General features: G+C 35.9%; 1 protein-coding gene across 1 annotated transcript in view; it reads left to right on the plus strand.

Annotated features, from left to right (window-relative positions):
* Positions 1-17,715, plus strand: part of LURAP1L (leucine rich adaptor protein 1 like) — a 37,657-nt gene extending 19,942 nt beyond the window's left edge. The window contains exon 2 of the mRNA XM_069474203.1: positions 16,982-17,715. Within this exon, the coding sequence (XP_069330304.1) occupies positions 16,982-17,356 (375 nt within the window). The 3' untranslated portion in view covers positions 17,357-17,715. The remainder of the gene's footprint in view (positions 1-16,981) is intronic.
* The last annotated feature ends 1,380 nt before the right edge of the window (positions 17,716-19,095 follow it).

Here is a 19,095-nt window from a genome sequence, read left to right on the forward strand (position 1 = left end):
AAAGTATATTTTAGAAATTTGCACCTCTGTTCCTTATAATGGAGCACCAGGCCACACATACGTGTGTGTGTGTGTGTGTGTGTGTGTGTATATTTTTTTTTCTCTAAAGGGAAACGTGATTCTCAAATAACCTATTACTTGAATAAATTTTTATAAGATCGGTTTCATTAAACTGCTATAAGGCTTCAATTTAAAAGAAGTTCCATGCTTTAGGAACATTTTTTAAATGGATTAATTTAAAACATGAAGTGTGTTTAGGAATTACAATTGGGAAGGATGAGTTTGATCGCATTTAAAAGTCATGTGAGAAATTCCTTTTGAGTACATTTTTTTTTAAAAGGCATAAACACAGACTTCAGAAAAACTTTAGAATGTCCCAAAAAGGGAGAAAAAGTCAAAACCCAAAAGGAGGGCTGCTGCATGCAGTGGTGGCTCACGCCTGTAATCCTAGCACTCTGGGAGGCCGAGGCGAGGCAGGAGGATTGCTTGAGCACAGAAGTTTGAGACCAGCCTGAGCAAGAGCAAGATCCTGTCTCTACAAAAAAGTCAGGAGGATCACTTCAGCCCAGGAGTTTGAGTTTGCAGTGAGCTATGATGACACCACTGCACTCTAGGTGGGAAGACAGAACTGAGACTCTGTCAAAAAAAAAAAAAAAAACACGAGAGGAAGAACATATTTATCATGAGAATTTTAGGAACAGTCAGACTGGGTTTATAGGGAGGAAATGGAAGATCAGAATAAGAATTTGGAGTCAAGCCCCCTGGGCCTTTGTGTGTCATATACTTGAAAAGCACTTCATTGCCTCTGATTGAGAAATGGAAAACGAGGATGATTCACATATACAAATTAACTCTTTTTGAACTCCCAGACCAATTCCTCCTAAGAGTGAAGCTGTCTGGATTCAGCAGAATGAAATAGTAGTTTATTGACAGCTCAGCAAAATGAGCACTGGAAGAGTTAGCATCCATTTCAGAAAGATAGTTACATGATAAAATTGGCCTGGTGTCAGTCTAAGCTATAGTCCTTGCCTAACTTCTCTACACAGCCGTACTACTTTCACTTTAACATCCTTTGTTGTACTTATTCACACATTTTTGTCCACACTAAAGAATGGGTCCTCAGATTTTTGGAGGGCAGCTCAAAGTCAGTAACCCACAGCACAGCCGTGAGGTAAAGCTCTGATTAAGTGCTTCTGTTAAAGATAATACGGGGAACTTTTCTATGGAATGAACTGTCACAGCATTTCTCAGGGTCATCTTTGTTCAACTACTCCAGACCCTCCAACTTACCTTTCTACTTTCACTTCCCACCACATTCTCAATCCCCAGCCCTTCTGCTTGGTTTGCCATTTTATGAGCACAAAATGACCTTTTCTATCTCTGGGCCTTTGCTAATCTCCCTCACTCCAGACTCAAATTATAATATCCTCCTTGGCATTGACTACCCATACCCATCTCATTGACATATTTCTTTTTTTCCCCAACAAAAATGAATCTTTACTTACTTTCTGCTGAATTACCACATATTATATGTACCTGTTCTAACTCTCTCATCCAGGTGTGCATTCAGCATGAGTTTCTTGTTCTTCCATATATCATGTTAGGAACTAGGAAGGGTAAGATAGAACCACTGCACTGGAGGAGTTCACGCTTAGCACCTCTTTGTCACTTGTTTTTGTATTTGATTGTCACCAATATGTTTGTTTTTCCTACATCTTGAAAAACTTCCTATCTTGAAAAATCCTTGTTCTTGTATAAATCCTTTTTATCAATGCAGCCATCTTCTCAAATCAAACTCTGAGATCATTCCAACAGTGTCCTTTTGGGCACATGTACGTCTAACATGCTATATCAGAGAACGAAGACATTTTAGAGGTGGGAGGAATTTGAAAGTTATTTCCAATGTCCTCATCTCACATACAGGAAAATGGAGGTGTGGGAAGATTAGATGACTTATTATGTCACAGGTTAAGTTACTGATGGAACAAAACCTAAAACCAAAGTTTTAGGTTTCCTCGTTATTCCCACCAGCAGTGTATGAGTGTTCCAATTTCTCTGCATCTACACCAACATTTGTTGTTTTAGGACTTTTTGATAAAAGCCATTCTCACTGGAGTTAAGTGATATCTCATTGTGGTTTTGATTTGCATTTTCCTGATGATTAGAGGTGTTGAGCATTTTTTCATATGTTTATTGGCCATTAGTGTGTCTTTTTTTGAAAAGTTTCTGTTCATGTCCTTTGCCCACTTTCTAATGGGGTTGTTTGATTTTTTTCTTGCTGATTTTCCTGAGTTCTATGTAGATTCTAATTATCAGCCCTTTATCAGGTATATAGCATGCAAAAATTTTCTCCCATTCTATAAGTTGTCTATTCACTTTAATGATAGTTTCCTTGGCTGTGCAGAAGCTTTTTAATTTAATCAAGTCCCATTTATTCATTTTTGTTGTTGCTGTGATTGTTTTGGGGGACTTCTTCATAAATTCTTTGCCTAGGCCGATGTCTATAAGAGTATTTCCAACATTTTCTCCTAGAATTATTATGGTTTCATACCTTAGATTTAAGTCTGTTATCCATTGTGAGTTGATTTTTGTGAGAGGTGAGAGGTGTGAATCCTATTTCAGTCTTCTACGTGCAGCTATCCAATTTTTCCAGCACCATTTATTGAATAGGGATTCTTTTACACAGTGTATATTTTTGTCTGCTTTGTCAAAAATCAGATGGCTATGTGAGGATGGTTTTATATATGGGTTCTCAGTCCTGTTCCATTCGTCTATGTCCCAGTTCTTGTGCCAGTATCATGCTGTTTTGGTTACTACAACAGCCTTGTAGTATAGCCTGAAGTCTTGTAAATTGATGCTTTCTAATCTGTTCTTTTTGATTAAGGTTGCTTTGGCTATATGGGGTCTTCTCTGGTTCCATACGAAGTGTAGAATTATTTTTTTTTCTAGATCTGCAAAAAATGATGTTGGTTTTTAAAAGGGATTACATTGAATCTGTAGATCACTTTGGGTAGCATAGACATTTTAACAATGTTGATTCTGCCGATCCATGAGCATGGTATGATTTTCCATCTGTTTATTTCCTTTGCTATTTCCTTCCTCAGTGTTTCATAGTTTTCCCTGTAGAGGTCTTTCACCTCCTTAGTTAATCACAACCAAGTGGGCTTCATCTCAGAGATGCAGGAATCGTTCAACATATGCAAACCTATAAATGTGATTCACCACATAAATAGAACTAAAAACAAAGACCATAGGATCCTCTCAAGAGATGCAGAAAAAGCATTCAACAAAATTCAGCACCATTTTATGATAAGAAGCTTAACAAAATAGGCATAAATGGGTCTTACCTCAAAATCATAAAAGCCATATACATACATATATATATATATATATATATATAAAACAAACCCACAGCCAACATCATACTAGATGAGTAAAAATTGAAAGCATTCTCACTTAGAACTGGAACCAGAAAAGTTTGCCCTTTATCACCACTTCTATTCAACATAGTGCTGGAAGTCTTAGCCAGAGCAATCAGACAAGAGAAGGAAATCAAGGGCATCCAAATGGGGACAGAGAGGTCAAACTATCACTCTTTACTGACAATATGAGTTTATATCTAGAAAACCCAGAGATTCTGCCAAGAGACTACTAGAATTGATAAATAAATTCAGCAAAGTCTCAGTTTAAAAAATTAATATACACAAATCAGTAGCATTCATATACACCAACAACAGTTAAGCTGAGAACCAAATCAAAGACTCAATACCTTTCACAATAGCAACAAAGAAAATAAAATACCTAGGAGTATATGTTTTTGTAAATACTTTTACTGGAACACAGCATGCCCTTTCTTATTGTGATCATCCATATAGGCCATAATTTTTAATCAAAATTACTTATCTTTTGGAGAAAAACTGGAACATATACAAGCACTATTATATGCAAGCATTTTAGCAGACCAGCAAATCTTATACAACTATAAGATCTCTACATTCCAAAATATCCCTTTCACACCTTTGTAGATGATAAAATTAATATGTTCATTTAAATGACTGCAAAAAGCAAAGCCACTTTATTACCTCTTAAAATAAAAGACAAAGATATTCATAACCATTGGTGACCAGTGTTTCAGTATTCTATCTTTCCTAGAAACTATACAAATATTCATAGACTTTTATTTATTAACTTGTTTTAATATTAGTCCAGGACCTAAAATGAAAAATTATCTTCCAAATTATATTTAAACTGACATAGTATAGAACATAAGTACAGTTGAAGTATTCTTATTCTTATCATCATTTAGAGTTGGAGTCATGTTCTGTTGCCCAAGCTGGAGTGCAGTGTTGCGATCGTAGCTCATGAATTAAAAAGGCCCAGATTAATAATTCAGTAGAATTGAGTACCTAATTGTATATTTTATCAATCTTAAATGTTATATGGAAGAAACATTAGCTTATCTCATCAGTAACCAATAAAAGAAATTTTTAGAAGTTAAGATTAACTGGTCTCTTCATTAGAAAATAAATCTAAATTATAAAAAATTAAGTTTAATTATATGTTTATTTTTCATACTGACAAAAGCAAGGAAAAGACATTTAGCTATTTATAAGCTAAAATTACCAAACCAATACACATCTAAAGATTCATTTTGATTCTTATGTAATAATGTTCCTGAGCTAGCATTTTTGGTGAGAATTTTTTTTCCTTAAAAAGCCAGAATATTCAGTGTATTAGAGTTCAGTTTCTTTAGTTTCTCAGAATTTTGGGAATATTAAATTTTTATAAGTGTTTGATGACACCTGAAATTACAAAAAGTCTACTTTTACTTAAAGGACATAATTTAATTTATTGGTACACTGTAGGAGTAAAAAAATATTTCCTATTTTTGTCAATGAGAGGTAAAAGATTTTTCTCAATTAAATACACATCCACCTGCAAGACTGGAAATTCAGTTCTACAACCTCAGGCACAGGGCACCAGAAAGCATAGAACACACGATCTCAAATGGTAATTCTGCTATTCAGTGGAAATGGATTATTTTTTTCATGGATTTAAGCAGGCAAGTAGACACACAAACAATACAGACCAACTAACTATATTTTCTGTCACCACTCAACACATAATAAATTCTCATCTTTCTAATAGAGATCAACAAGTGATCAATCACATCATGAAACCAGATTGCTAATTATTTCTACCCAAATGGGGAATAATTTATGATTATGTAACCTTTACTGGACTAGTTGTTCAGTGCCGATTAGCCCCTGAAATTGGCTGTTTTACACACGTTTTACACATGGGGTTCTTTTAACCACATAATTGAGACAATGGTATATCATCCAGTTATGAAAATGGACATGACAAGCAGTTAAACAAAACATGGAACTTCCTGGCCCAGATCTGAAACAACAACAAAACAAACAAACCAGAAACACACACACAGAATCAGAAGAGCAAAGTTCTATTGCTGTTTGTGATTCATTCCAGGATCTTCTTAGGCAACTCTATTTAACTAGAACTAGCAAGTGAGCACACTGTGCATCTTTAGGGCAAACTACATATCTGCCAAAGTATACTTTTTTAACAGTTGAAAATGTGACTTTCATATAAACATAAAGGAAGTGTGTCAAAGATTGATTTAGCTCATTTAATGAAAGAATCACCAAGATGGTACAACTGGTTCAAAAGAAAATTAGAAAAATAAGTTATTTCCTCAAGAAAAGTCATATGAAATGAGTTTTCTAATTTAGAGACAAAACAATCAGATGTCTAGTAGGACAATAAAACTGTAACCTTTAAGATGATGATAATGATGATTATTATTTTGCTGGGAAGAAGTCATTTTCATTTCTTCAACACATAAATCTACAACTCAATTTATAACTTCATAAGTCTGGCCCAATTCAGTAGTAAATAGCAGGTCAGAGAAAAGTATATCCCCATAGAAAATTAAATAATGCATTCTTGGGCCTCTTAGGCTATGCTCCAGTATATCATTGAAGAGATTTTCAACCTTTGCTTTATTTCAAAACACTGAATAAATTTTTAAAACAATTGTATGTTATTTTTTTAGAAGTCTATAAGATATTCTCAAGGAAATTTGGAAATTTTTGATTAAAGTAGATTGTAATAATTTACTTTGTTTTTCTGGTAGGTCTAGAGGAAAAAAATAAGATGTTGAGATTTCCATTTCTAGATTGTAAAATTCTTCAATTAGGGTGACAGTGAATATCATCTCTATGTTCCACTGGGGTCTAGCAGAATGTCATATATTATATACAGTCTGTCAATAAATGTTAATAGCCCTTTTTTTCCCCTCTGTAAGTCATTTTGAATGATACTCAAACATATCATGCTACTCTTCTGAACAACTACAGTCTTTTAAAAATGAGACAGTAAGGGACAATTGGCAATGGTAAACTGATGTATTACCAGTAAGTTTTGGAAGACATTGGCTATTTCTGATAGCATGAGAACATAAAAGCACTTTCTAGGCAGTGCAGTTTGAGAGGAAGACAAGAAACTAAATCTCAGTCTGATTCTGCCTCTGCCACTCAAAATCTATAAGAACTGGGACAGGAGCCTTACATCTCTGAGTCTCATTTTCCTTCACCTGCCTAATGGAATTAATCTATTCTTGTCTTTATATTTAAAGTGAGTTCTTGTAGCACCCTATATCTGAGTCTTGTTTGTTTATCCATCAGTCTGTCACTTAATTGATATATTTGGACTATTCACATTTAAAGTGATTGTTGATATAGTTAGATTGATACCTATCATATTTTAACTGTTTTCTATTTGTTTCCTTTGTTCATTCATTGATTCTTTTTTCTTTTGTCCTTTCTTTTCTTTCCTTTTTTTTTTTTTTTTGTCTTCCATTTCTCTGCTTTTGATTGGGCATTTTATATGATTTCGTTTCTCTTCTCTTGGCATGTTAATTGTACTTCTTTTTAAATCAAGTTTTGGTGATTAACTTGGAGTTTTTAGAATGTATTTACAACTAATCTAAGTCCACTTTTAAATAATATTATGCCATATCATGGTAATGCAAGTACTATATAATATAGAGTATTCCCAGTTCTTTACTTTTGTCCCTTATAAGTGGCTTCATTCATTTCACTCATACATAAGCTATAATCAGTGAATACATTGTTATTTTGAACAAACTGTTATTTGTTAAATCAATTAAAAATAAAAAAAATGAAATATTTTGCTTTACCTCCATATATTCCTTCCCTAATGTTCTTGCATTCTTTATGTAGGTCTGAGTTTCTGGCTTATATCATGTCCTTCTTTCTGAAGAACGTCTTTAACATTTCTTCTAAGGCAAGTCTACTGGCAACAAATTGCTCACTTTTTTTATTTGAGAAAATCTTTAGTCTTTATTTCTCCTTCACTTTTTTAAGTTGTGGCATATATAATGTAAAATGTACTATTTTAACCACTCTTAAGTGTATAGTTCAGTGACATTAAGTACATTCGCATTGTTAAGCAATTATCACCACCGTCCGTTTTCAGAAATTTTTCTTATCTTCCCTAACTTCTCCTTCAGTTTTGAAGGATAATTTTGCTGTACACAGAATTCTAAGTTGGTGGCCTTTTTCTTTCATGACTTTAAGTATTTTACGCCACACTCTTTTTGCTTATATGGTTTCTGAAAAGAAGGCTGGTGTAATTTTTAAACCTTGCTCTTCTGTAGGTAAGGTATTTTTTCCTCTGGCTTCTTTAAAGATTTTCTCTTTGCCTTTGATTTTCTACAATTTGAATATAATAGGCCAAGATGTGGGGTTTTGTGTTATTTGTCCAGCTAGGTATTCTCTGAGCTTTGTGGATCTGTGCCTGTCATTAATTTGGGAACATTATCAGTCATTATTGTTTCAAATGTTGCTTCTGTTCCTTTCTTTTTTCTTGTATTCTCATTACACATATGTTATACTTTTTGTAATTGTCCCACGATTCTTAGATATTCTATACTGTCTTTTTCATTTTTTTTCTTTTTGCATTTCAATTTTGGGAGTTTCTTTTTTTTTGTTTTTTTTGGGGGGCGAATTTCTGTTGACATATCTTCAAGCTCACTGATTCCTTCCTTGGCTATGTCCCATCTACTCATGGACCCATCTAAAGCATTCTTCATTTATGTTACAGTGTTTGATTTCTTGCATTTCCTTTTGATTCTTTCCTTGAGTTCTCACCTTTCCGTTTATATTACTCACCTCCTCTTGCCTCTGCCCACTCTTTCCATTAGAACCCTTAGCATATTAATCATAGTTATTTTAAATTCCCAGTCTTATAGTCCCTAAAATTTGTGCCATATTTGAGTCTGGTTCTGATGCTTCCTTTGTCTCTTTAGACTTTGGTTTTGCCTTTTAGAATACCTTGTAATTCTTTGTTGAAGACTGGATATTATGTAAAAGGAACTGAGATAGATAAGCCTTTAGTGTAAAGTTTTATGTTTATGTGAGTAGGAGTTAGATTCTCTTTACAGTTTGCCGTGGCTATAGGTGTCAGAGATTAAAATTTTCTCTAGTCTCTTTGTTTTTGTCTACTCTATTGTCCTTGGGTTTTCTTAGACACACTCTTTTTAAATAGGGTCAGAGGCTTGCAGTTCTTTTAGCTGTAATTCCCTATTATTACACAGTAGCCTTATTGATCTGGCGGTAAGATGTAGGGTAAGGGGAAGTGGTCTATAGTCCATGACTATGTCTCAGTCTTTTAGTGATTCTGAGTTAGGTACTTTTTTTTGCTCAGGTTGGTTAGGCTTGGTAAAACCCCCATCTGTTAGGCTCTGGTAAAACAGGGCAGGCCTTGTTAAGGAGAACAGGGAGGTCTGGGTGCATTTCAGAGCTTCCCTCCCCCTTCCGTGAGTACAGGGGATATTGAGAACCTGGTAGGCTCTCAGAGATAAAATTCATGAAAATACAGTGGTGCCCCTGAGACTAGGCCCCTTTGGATTTTTTAACTCACAAGCTAATCCGTACTGAACCTCCAGCAGTTCATCCATTACAGTTAAAGTGTTCCTACAGAAAGCTGGGGCCTTCTGCTGCTGGGCTTCTGTTGCCAGTAAGCTTTGATTCTCTGTATCCACCTGTCTGTCTCTGAGGACTACAGTTTTCTGAGTGACCTCAATTTTCTGATGAATCTAAGAATAGTTGTTGATTTCCAGTTTGTTCAGCTTTTTCCTTGTTGTGAAGATGGGAGTAATGACTTCTAAGCTCTCTATATGTCAGAATGGAAACATACTGAGAATAATAAACAGCTTTGTCACAGATTTGTTGTGACAGTGGCATTACATTTATTAGGTAAGTGAATATTGAAGGCATCTAGATAAGTACAAGGCACATAGGAAGCATTTGATAAATGGCAGATACTTTTATTAGTATTCATAAATCCATTTTTAAAATCTTAAACTGAATAAATTACTAGACAAGAAGGTTAATGTATTATGAGTGAATGTTGGAATATATCAGGTGTTTCTTATTGGTTACTCTTCCTATCACTGCTCCCAGCTATTGAGACTACGCCATATAGAGGGTCCCTTCAAAAATTTTCCCAAATATTTAGTCAGTGTTTAGGCACCATATGAAAAACAAAACAAAACTGATCTTCAGCATCATGAAGTAAAGCATTTCAAATATTACCAAATTATCAACATTAGGTAAAAATGAATAATTACCATAAAATGCCAGTGCCCCAGTTATATATCCTATGCAAAAGTACCTTTCTACAGAAGGACCCTTCTAACAAAAATAATTTAACATATGAAAAAAAAATCTGACTCATAGGAGGCAACTCAATAATTATAACTCTTATCCCTACCCTAATTTCCTCCCCTTTTCCCACTACTGAGGCCAAGTTAAAGTATATTTTCAAATTAAATAAGAAATATTGAAAAGCAAAATTGCAATTTAATAACATTGTCAGTATTGAAAATTCAGTAATGTCTATGTAGTTAATCTATTAGTATGTTCTAAACTCTTCAAATTACATCTGAATGTTATCTACATTAACTTTTTCTTATCAATATATACCCTACTTTTATGACCCTCAAATCATAGTGGATGTGATTTATAAGTGAAATCTATTGAAAGCATTGTCTGTGTCATTAATTAACAAACATATCACCCATCATTTCTCCTTCAGAGTAAGAAACCACCTTTCCTTACAGGGGAGAAAAATTGTCGTGTAGGAGATGCTGATGGCCCCTTCAATGATGACCTTAATTTCCCTTACACATTTCTTGTTTCCATTAAGAACTATTTAAGTACTTGTTACTTGTTTTTCAAACTACAAAGCAATGTATCAATAGAGTATCATTCCATAGATACAATGATCGAGCATCCCTCACCCCCATTTTTTTTATTTCAGCATATTACACAGGTACAAATGTATAGGTTACATGTATTGACTTTGCCCCACCCGAGTCAGAGCTTCAAGCATGTCCATCCCCCAGATGGTGTGCACCACACCCATCAGGTGTGAATATACTCATCCCCTCTTCCCTCCCCACCTACCCGACACCCAATGAATGTTACTACTATATGTGCACATAAGTGTTGATCAGTTAATACTAATTTGATAGTGAGTACTTATGGTGCTTGTTTTTCCATTCTTGTAATACTTCACTTAGTAGAATAGGCTGCAGCTCTATCCAGGCTAATATAAGAGGTGCTACATCACCATTGATTTTGTGGCTGAGTGGTACTCCATGGTATACATATACCATATGTTATTAATCAGCTTATGTATTGATGGGCACTTGGGTTGTTTCCACATCTTTGCAATTGTGAATTGTGCTGCTGTAAACATTCTAGTACAGATGTCTATTTTATAGAATGGCTACTACAGATCCCAGAGGAGCACATTACCATGCCCCAGTCTTCCATTGTGAACACACTGTTTTAAGTTCTAAATTCAAAAAACATATATGCAGAACATTTATTATAAATTAGAGGAAATACTTCTCTGGTGTGTTCATGTATATGGATAAGCTTCTCTGCTATGAATGTGGGGAGTCCATATATTTGTTAAATCATTCTAAGTGAATTTTGACTTGGGTGATTTACAGTCTGTTGCGTTAGCCAAAATTATACTTTGCATATGCGTATTGAAAGCACGGAGGGAAACAATTTCACTGTATTAGAATATGGAAAAGGAATTGATATCACAGGCATCTAAGTTTCAGTTTGACCTAGACCCTGATGGACTCATACTGAACAGCTGCTTGTCTTACTTTGGTAATCGGAAAACTACAAGCAGCAGAAACTATACAGGTCTCATGAGCAAGCCTGGTGGCAGGAATTTATGTTTAAGATTCAGAGGAGTCACATGTGCCTCCTGTTTCAAATAAACCAGATGCAGCTTTCTACTTTATCAAAACAACATCAATCAGTCAGCTGTGCTGATGACAGTGGTTTTATGAATGTAATTTAGTCTTTGGGGAAATTATTCTTCTGTAAGTTTCTGGGAAAAGAGTGAACTTTTAGTTATTGTTCAATTCCACATATAAACAACACAAACGGAGGAAGACAAAGATGCCTGACATAGAAATGGAATCCTCTGCTGCCCAATTAGAAACAAATTTTGTTGTAAATTTTGAACTGACTGAGAAAGCAAAGTAAAGCTTTGGTAGAAGGGACAGCACTGACTTGTATATGGCTGCAGGCTTTTCTCCGGAAGATTCCAAACCAAAAGCAGGGGGTGGAGGTGCTGGACAATGTCGTCTCAGACTGCAAAGAGACAATCCTTATGGATTCTCGGAGAAAAGAGTTATAATAGAGGAGAGTTTTATAAATACAGATATTAGTAAGGGAATTTAAAGGATGGGTAGGCAGAAAATCTGTAATCATTAAATTGAGGATGTGATGAATTTGGAGAGGGAGCAAATACGGACATGAGGAGGTTATGCAAAGGGAACATGTAAAAAACTAGAATAAACTGCTGGGAAAAACAAAATTCTAAGCAGCTTCACAACCGTTTTTCAGTTAATATAGATGCTTTAAAATTATATATATGTGTATGTGTGTGTGTGTGTGTATATATATATATATATATAATGTGTATGTGTGTGTGTGTATATATATTTGGAAATTAATATGGCCAGAAAAGAGGCCTTGCCAGAATTAATCTTTCTTCCCTCAACTACAAATCCGAGAAAAATGCTGATTGGTTTCTCCCAATTAGAAACTAGGGTTAGACCATCACATTCAAAGGCAAGTCTAATCTTTTTTTTTTCCCCTCAGGTTTGTGATTACGGACTTGCAAAGAAGTCTTTCTTCCTTCTAATTGATATTACAGCTTGCAGAAAACTCGGGATTTCTATCATGAATAGTGTGGATTTACAGCAGGAATGCATAACTACAACATGGCCTGCTTTTTTCTGTTTAATCGATGTTCATAAATAAAAGGATAAAAATAGTAGAGACGATTTTATGAGAGATATGAGTACATGGTGCCATCCAAGCCTCCAGTATGATGAGAAAGAGTGAAAAATATCCCTATTTGGATGATACATTCAGCAGCTCATGGGCACATTTCAGTTAATATATAGATGTATGAAAGATGATATGCATATTTGTCTTGGAGCAGAACACATATATAATTTTTAAACCCACTGGCAAGAGCAAAAATTATTATTATTTCTGAAAAAGTAATTAAAATTCACATGGAGCTCAATCTTCTGACCTTAGCCACGAGTCTTTCGCAGTGACATCTTTTGCTGGAGCTATTGAGCAGCAAAATTGATTGTTCCATCTCCTCTGTAGCCTGCATGATTTTCTTATAGCAGAAACAATTTGGTAATCAAATGGCCACAGGAATGACAAAGAATCAGAGAAAATGTCATAATAGAGGGAAATCCTGAGATTATCTGATTTGTAGAATCTTCTTATCGAACAAATCACATCTAAAATGTAATCTCAATATGAAAAGCAGAAAGAGGTGTTAGGTGGGTTCCTCAGTTGAATTTAATCTTCACAGTTGGGCACAATTAATCTTTATTCGTAGGACTGCTTTACCACCTCCACTGAGTCCCATGGTTCACTGAGGCTCAGAATAAAACCAATAAAAAGGACCAGAGTTGGGGTGAGAAAGTGAAGAAGAAGAGAGGAAAGAACATCCCCATCTCTTTGGATCAATCAGTCCCAACCTCATTTTTTTCCTTTTGTTTTTTGGTACCTGTCCTGTTTGTCTGTTTCCTTTGTTCAATTTATTTCAGCGAGTGTTTACAGAACACCTGTGCTGTGCTAGTACCAGTTATCACCTCTGAACAAACAGAATGATGTTTGGAGTGTGACTCACACCTTGAAGTCCACTTCCTTTTCGAGATACTATCTCATACTCTGTAGAATTAAGCTAGAAATAACCTTACACCAGTTCTGCAGTGTTTAAATTCTGTGAATGAATAGAAAATGAGCTTATGTGCTGGGAATGCTTCAATACTGAAATGTTCTTTCCGGAAGCTCCCTTTGTTTTTTCCCTCAAGTCACATCCCTGACCCACAGCAAAACCCCATATTCCTGACAGATGGTCCACTCTGAAGCAAAGTTGGTAAACCAGGCACTGGACAGGTACTAATTGAGTACAGTGTGCCAGGCACTCTTCTAAGTCTTGGCACAGAGTAGTGGACAGGACAGATGAAGTCCCCTGAACCCTGTGGCACTTCCATGTTTATGGGGGAGACAGAAAATAATAAGTAAACACATAATAAGCAGGATGATTTCAACTAGTCATAAATATTATGGAGGAAACAATAGCCATGGGAATGTAATATAAAACGGCATGAGGATTGGATACCTTGATTGTCAAAGTATCCCAAAAGGTGACATTTAAACTCAGGCCCTGAGGAAGAGTCCCAACTCTCAATATCCTTTAAGTAAAGTTGCAGGACCTTGTAATACCCCAGCTGAAGGAAGCACGTGGTTTCGTGCTGCCAGGGCAAGGCTGCTCTGTTCTTAGCTGATGGCCAGACTTCGTAAAGACTGAAATGAGTAACAGTGAGGAAAGGCGGGGCGGCTATAGGAGACAGAAGCCATATTGTGATTTAGTTCCTTGGAAGATTGCTCATACTGTCAAGGGTCATCAGTAGCACAACTGCACCTTAGTGTTTGGAGAAAGCGGTTGCACCAGCTGGGCCGGCCGGGGCTCCCTGCGCCAGGAGCTCCTGTAATGGACCGGCTGCTGCTGTGTGAACCGGCGCGCCCAGCGCTCCCACAGTGGGAAGCTGTTTACTCTCTCACGGGAGGACACAGGGTTAGACACAGTTAAATCTATAATCATTATCAGCCAGATCAACACGTTCTAACTGACTTACTTTCGTCATTTTTTTCCCCCAACAGTGGTTCAATGGCCTGTGAATGTTTGGCCTTCAGAAGATTTTCTTATTTAAATAAATCATTTCACGGTCAAAGGAAGCTTTTGTTACTTCATCATCAACTCCCCTTTTAGTCTTAGTGTTCAATAAAATTGAAAAAAATTGTATCTGATGCAGCCACCTGTGTAAGTCAGACAAAAATTGCTGACAAAAGATTTATTCTGTTTTAACCCCTGAGTGACACGATTGCTGGGAACAGGTATTATTTACTGCCTTAAGAGCTGAACTTCCACAGTTCTTAAAATGATGACTATTTCGAAAAATCATTCAGTGCCTAGGAAAGACTTTAAGATTATTGAAGAAATGTTAGACATGGCTTCTTCCTTTAAGGAGTTTACAGCTGAGTTGAAGAAAAGGCTAAAGGACAGTTCTCAGCATACAACAGTACAAAGTTGAGCCATATTGTGAGGGACAATCTAGAAGGACCGTAGAGGTCAAGCAGGCCAGCAGAGGAGGCTGGAACCAGCAAGTAGTGGTTGACGAAAGAAGTAGGACTTGAAGATTGGGGAGGATTTGGAGAGGAAGAGAGTGAAGTATTTCAGGTGAGGGGAATGGTGGGAGACGCCCAGAGCTGGGCTTGGGCTGGAGCATTTCACAGGACAGGGTGGAGATGTGAGTACTTGCAGCGGTGGTTCACTCATGGGGCGCCGTTAGGAAATGATCAGATTGATACTGCACCATGCCTTTTAAGGGACACTGCAAGTTTTACCAGCTACAGATGCCTGGTGAAGAATTTTGTAAGAGTTTGACTCATATTGATTTTCTGGGCTGCTCCGTGGACCTAGGTGAATAGCTGGTGATTTTGTAAATATTTGTTGTATTATTTGTAACCTGACTGGTGTCTTGATGGCTCATGGGGTGTGGGGGGGAATTTGAACATAAAGACTGCCAGAAAGCCCGCTTTCCCAACACGAAGTCAAGGTTATTGACACATGACCACAAATAGAGAAGTACCTCAAGACTTGCTAAGTCCACCACCTCCTTCTGTTCACGAACACCTCAGAGAGACACAATTTTCACCATTACCCTCTATGCAATTTATTTTTGGTTTTTTCTCAGAGAAGATGAGGAAGTTACTCAAATCACTTTAATAATCCAGCAAAATTAAGGGTTTTAAAATTGTATTTTATGCTTTTTCTGTTTATACTTATATATATATTTTGAATCCTTAATCTTGCATCTATTGGAGTCATTGGTGGAAATTTCATCCCTTCTAATGTTTGTTCATCATGTTCACTCAATCAAAAATTTCCCTTCGGTTATGGATTAACTCTTCACCAGGAAATATTTTTGCAATATGAATGCATACTTTTGAAAACAATGGGCTCCTTTCTCCTTTATGGCTTGAGTCATTCAAGAATAAGTGTCTTTGAAATTTTTAGAAACTGACATAAATCTGAATTAGCCTGTATCTTAAAGAAAGAATTAGCATGGCCCAGCCTTTGTGGCTAATACTCCAACTGGAGGAAGAGAAATCCATTTTCAAAATATAAAGAATGTGATTAGGACCTCTAGTGGCCAAACATGTCCCTACCTCCCAGTCAAGGCAGTGGAATCTTTTTAGGATCCATATTTCTTCAATTCCAACAAGAACAAGGGCAATCTTGGGAGTTCTTACAGCACCTGCCCCCAAACCACAACACCTTTGATGTTAGCAAACGTTCTCTTTAAACTGTGGGACCTACAAAGAGACTCTGCTTTGTGACTCTGGAGACGGATATCTCTGAAGTAACTTAGAACTTTCAGAAGGACCAGAAACCTAGAAGGCACTTCAGCAAGTTCTAGGATCTTTCCAGAGTCTCATATCCCAGTTTGATTGGGGTGCCCCTGACATATCTGAAACGAATAATAAGATCTATGTAAATATTTGTATACTTCATCTTGTAAATTGGATCAGCCTAGTGTATTGGTACCCTTTTCGATTCAGTAAACATTAGAGCAATTTGGTTCTTCTTAAAAGCAAAAGCATTTTTCAGTACTATGTCAATATAGTCATAAAGAGTAGAGTGCAGGCCTTTCCTGTACTCTTAACTTTTTTTTGTAAATTTATCTTTCTTCATCTGTGAAATGAGGATAAATATAATAATACCTGGAGTACAATGTTATTAGATTTTGCTGAATGTTGAGCTTTTATAATGATGCCTGGCACATTATCACTCAATAAATAGAGGCTTCTATGATGCTGATGATGACTCCTTAATTTCTACAGCTTCCTCTTCTCCCCACCTCTCAGGATCCACACACATATTCCCATGTAAATATGGATAAACTAATTATCTAGCCAGAGAGAGAGAATAAATTTCCTAGCAGAGGACCTGCTGTTCAATATGCTACATTCAGACAGCTTGGTTAGTTAGGGTCAAGGATGAAATGGGAATTTTGTTGTCCCTTTTGGAGCCTGATGCATCTGGGAGGAAGTGGGTTCTTTAGTTATGATTCAAAATCAAATCATCAGTCAGCAGTTTTCAAAAAGATCCTGAGATCAAGCATGCTTATGTTTTATTCTGTGAATTTAAAATTCTGGACTGCGCAGACAGAATCTATATGAATTTGGAGTCTTTCAAGAATAAAGAATAACACACATCTTTCTTCTCTCCCTTTTCTCTATAGGTTAACCTCAGAGCCACCGATGTCAGGCTCATGCGCCAGTTGCTCGTTATCAACGAGAGCATCGAATCCATCAAGTGGATGATCGAAGAGAAAGCCACTATCACCAGCAGAGGCAGCAGTCTCAGTGGCAGCCTGTGCAGCTTATTGGAGAGTCAGAGCACCTCCTTACGTGGCAGCTACAACAGCCTTCACGACGGCAGTGACGGGCTGGATGGCATCTCTGTGGGAAGCTATCTGGACACTTTGGCAGACGATGTCCCAGGCCACCAGACCCCTTCAGACTTGGACCAATTCAGTGACAGCTCCATAATAGAGGACTCACAAGCACTGCACAAGCGTCCCAAATTGGATTCTGAGTACTACTGCTTTGGCTAATTACCCAGTTTTTTGCATGGGACTGGTGTGCAATTAACTTGTATTTATCCTTCTTCTCCGCTGCTATATTTTTGGTGTGATTTTTTTTTTTTTAAATAAGACAGCCTTTTTAAAAGAAGCTTATTTTGAAATTGCTTAATGGTATTTCTGTTGCTCCTAATACTTCTCATCTGAACTGATTTATTTTCTCTGTTACATCTTTATTTTTATTTATTACAATGATTTTTCTCCCTCCTTTTACAGTGGCACAAACAGAGTAGGGGGAAAAGAATAAGCAATAATTATGTTTTTGCTTTTGTTTTTAGAGCAAGGGGTCAGGGATTACAAGAAAATCTTTGCTAAATTTTACAATAAACCAAAGTCTGATAACAGTTAATTTTGTTGCTTGTGTTCTTAAATGGCTTAAGGTTTTATCTTCCAGAAGATATTGAGATATATTAATATGACTGTTTGCATATTAGGTTGGATAAAATGCTTGGGACAAAATTAAGCATTATTTCTAGGCCACAACATCTTAGTGTATAATCAACAGTACTATCATTGGAAGACCCCAACTATATGCAATCTGTTCAACTCACCCTTGTTGTTGATACTGTACATTAGCATTTTGTTATCCGTGATTCTAACTCAAAGTGTAGAATTATATATGTGATAATATGTATTATTCTCCCAATTTAAAATAATACTTGAAATTAGATATAAAGGTGATTAGAGGAAAACATGTCCTAAATATAACTGTATTTTGAGATTCTGTTGACATTTACTTATATGCCTTTTGCAATTCTGATAGGATATATAAACACACAGATGCATACACACAGATAGATGAATGGATAGAAAGATAGATATCCTTATCATGAAGAAACAGAATCATTATTCATTTAAGAACTCTAATATATTCTTTTATCTTGGGATGAATAAATAATCTCTTAGTTTTCTGAGCTGACACTTGGAAATATTATAAATCATGTGGTAAGTGAACATTAGCTTTGATGTGATATTAGTAATCCTCTGCATTTCTATTATCTTGATAATGCCTAGAGAGGGAATATAATTAGGATTTCAAGCTGTTCTTTGTAATGTTATATGTTTCTGCACTAAACACTTTACAATATGAATCAAAAAGTCTTCCTATTTATAACTGAGACACGTCTATACTCAAGAAATGTTTTCTCCCAAATTTCGTTTGTTATTATATACTTATTACGCACTTGTCAATTTATTATATGTTTCCAAGACATATATTATTATTTACTTTCTAATTAAAATCTATCTTGCACTGACTCTTTTCCCATAAATTGTTTAATATAAGCCTCATCACAAAAATCTCAGTAGGTGGGGATTCTCACCATTCCATGTTTAAGAAAACTGAAGGACATAGAAGGCAGGTAACTGGGTCAAATCCCCTAGTAAGTGTCAAAGCTAGAATTTAAACTTGGGTCTGTTTTATTCTGAATAATAACACTCAATAACCTTTTTGGTTGACATTAAATAATATTTAATTGACATTAAATAATAAAATGTGGATGAGAAAACAAATTTAATCTTACAATAAAAAAGATATAAATGACCATTTTTCCTCTAATCAGTGGGATCTATGTTTTTCAATACTGTCCTCACTGAGCCCTTTCTTGAAGTTACATGTCCAGAGTCAGTTTTATGCTTATATGTGAATCACGGAGTTGGCCATACACCAACTATTCCTAATATATTCCTCCCTTTCTATATACTTTTACTTT

The sequence above is a fragment of the Eulemur rufifrons genome, chromosome 7 (assembly GCF_041146395.1).
Source record: "Eulemur rufifrons isolate Redbay chromosome 7, OSU_ERuf_1, whole genome shotgun sequence".
NCBI lineage: Eukaryota > Metazoa > Chordata > Mammalia > Primates > Lemuridae > Eulemur > Eulemur rufifrons.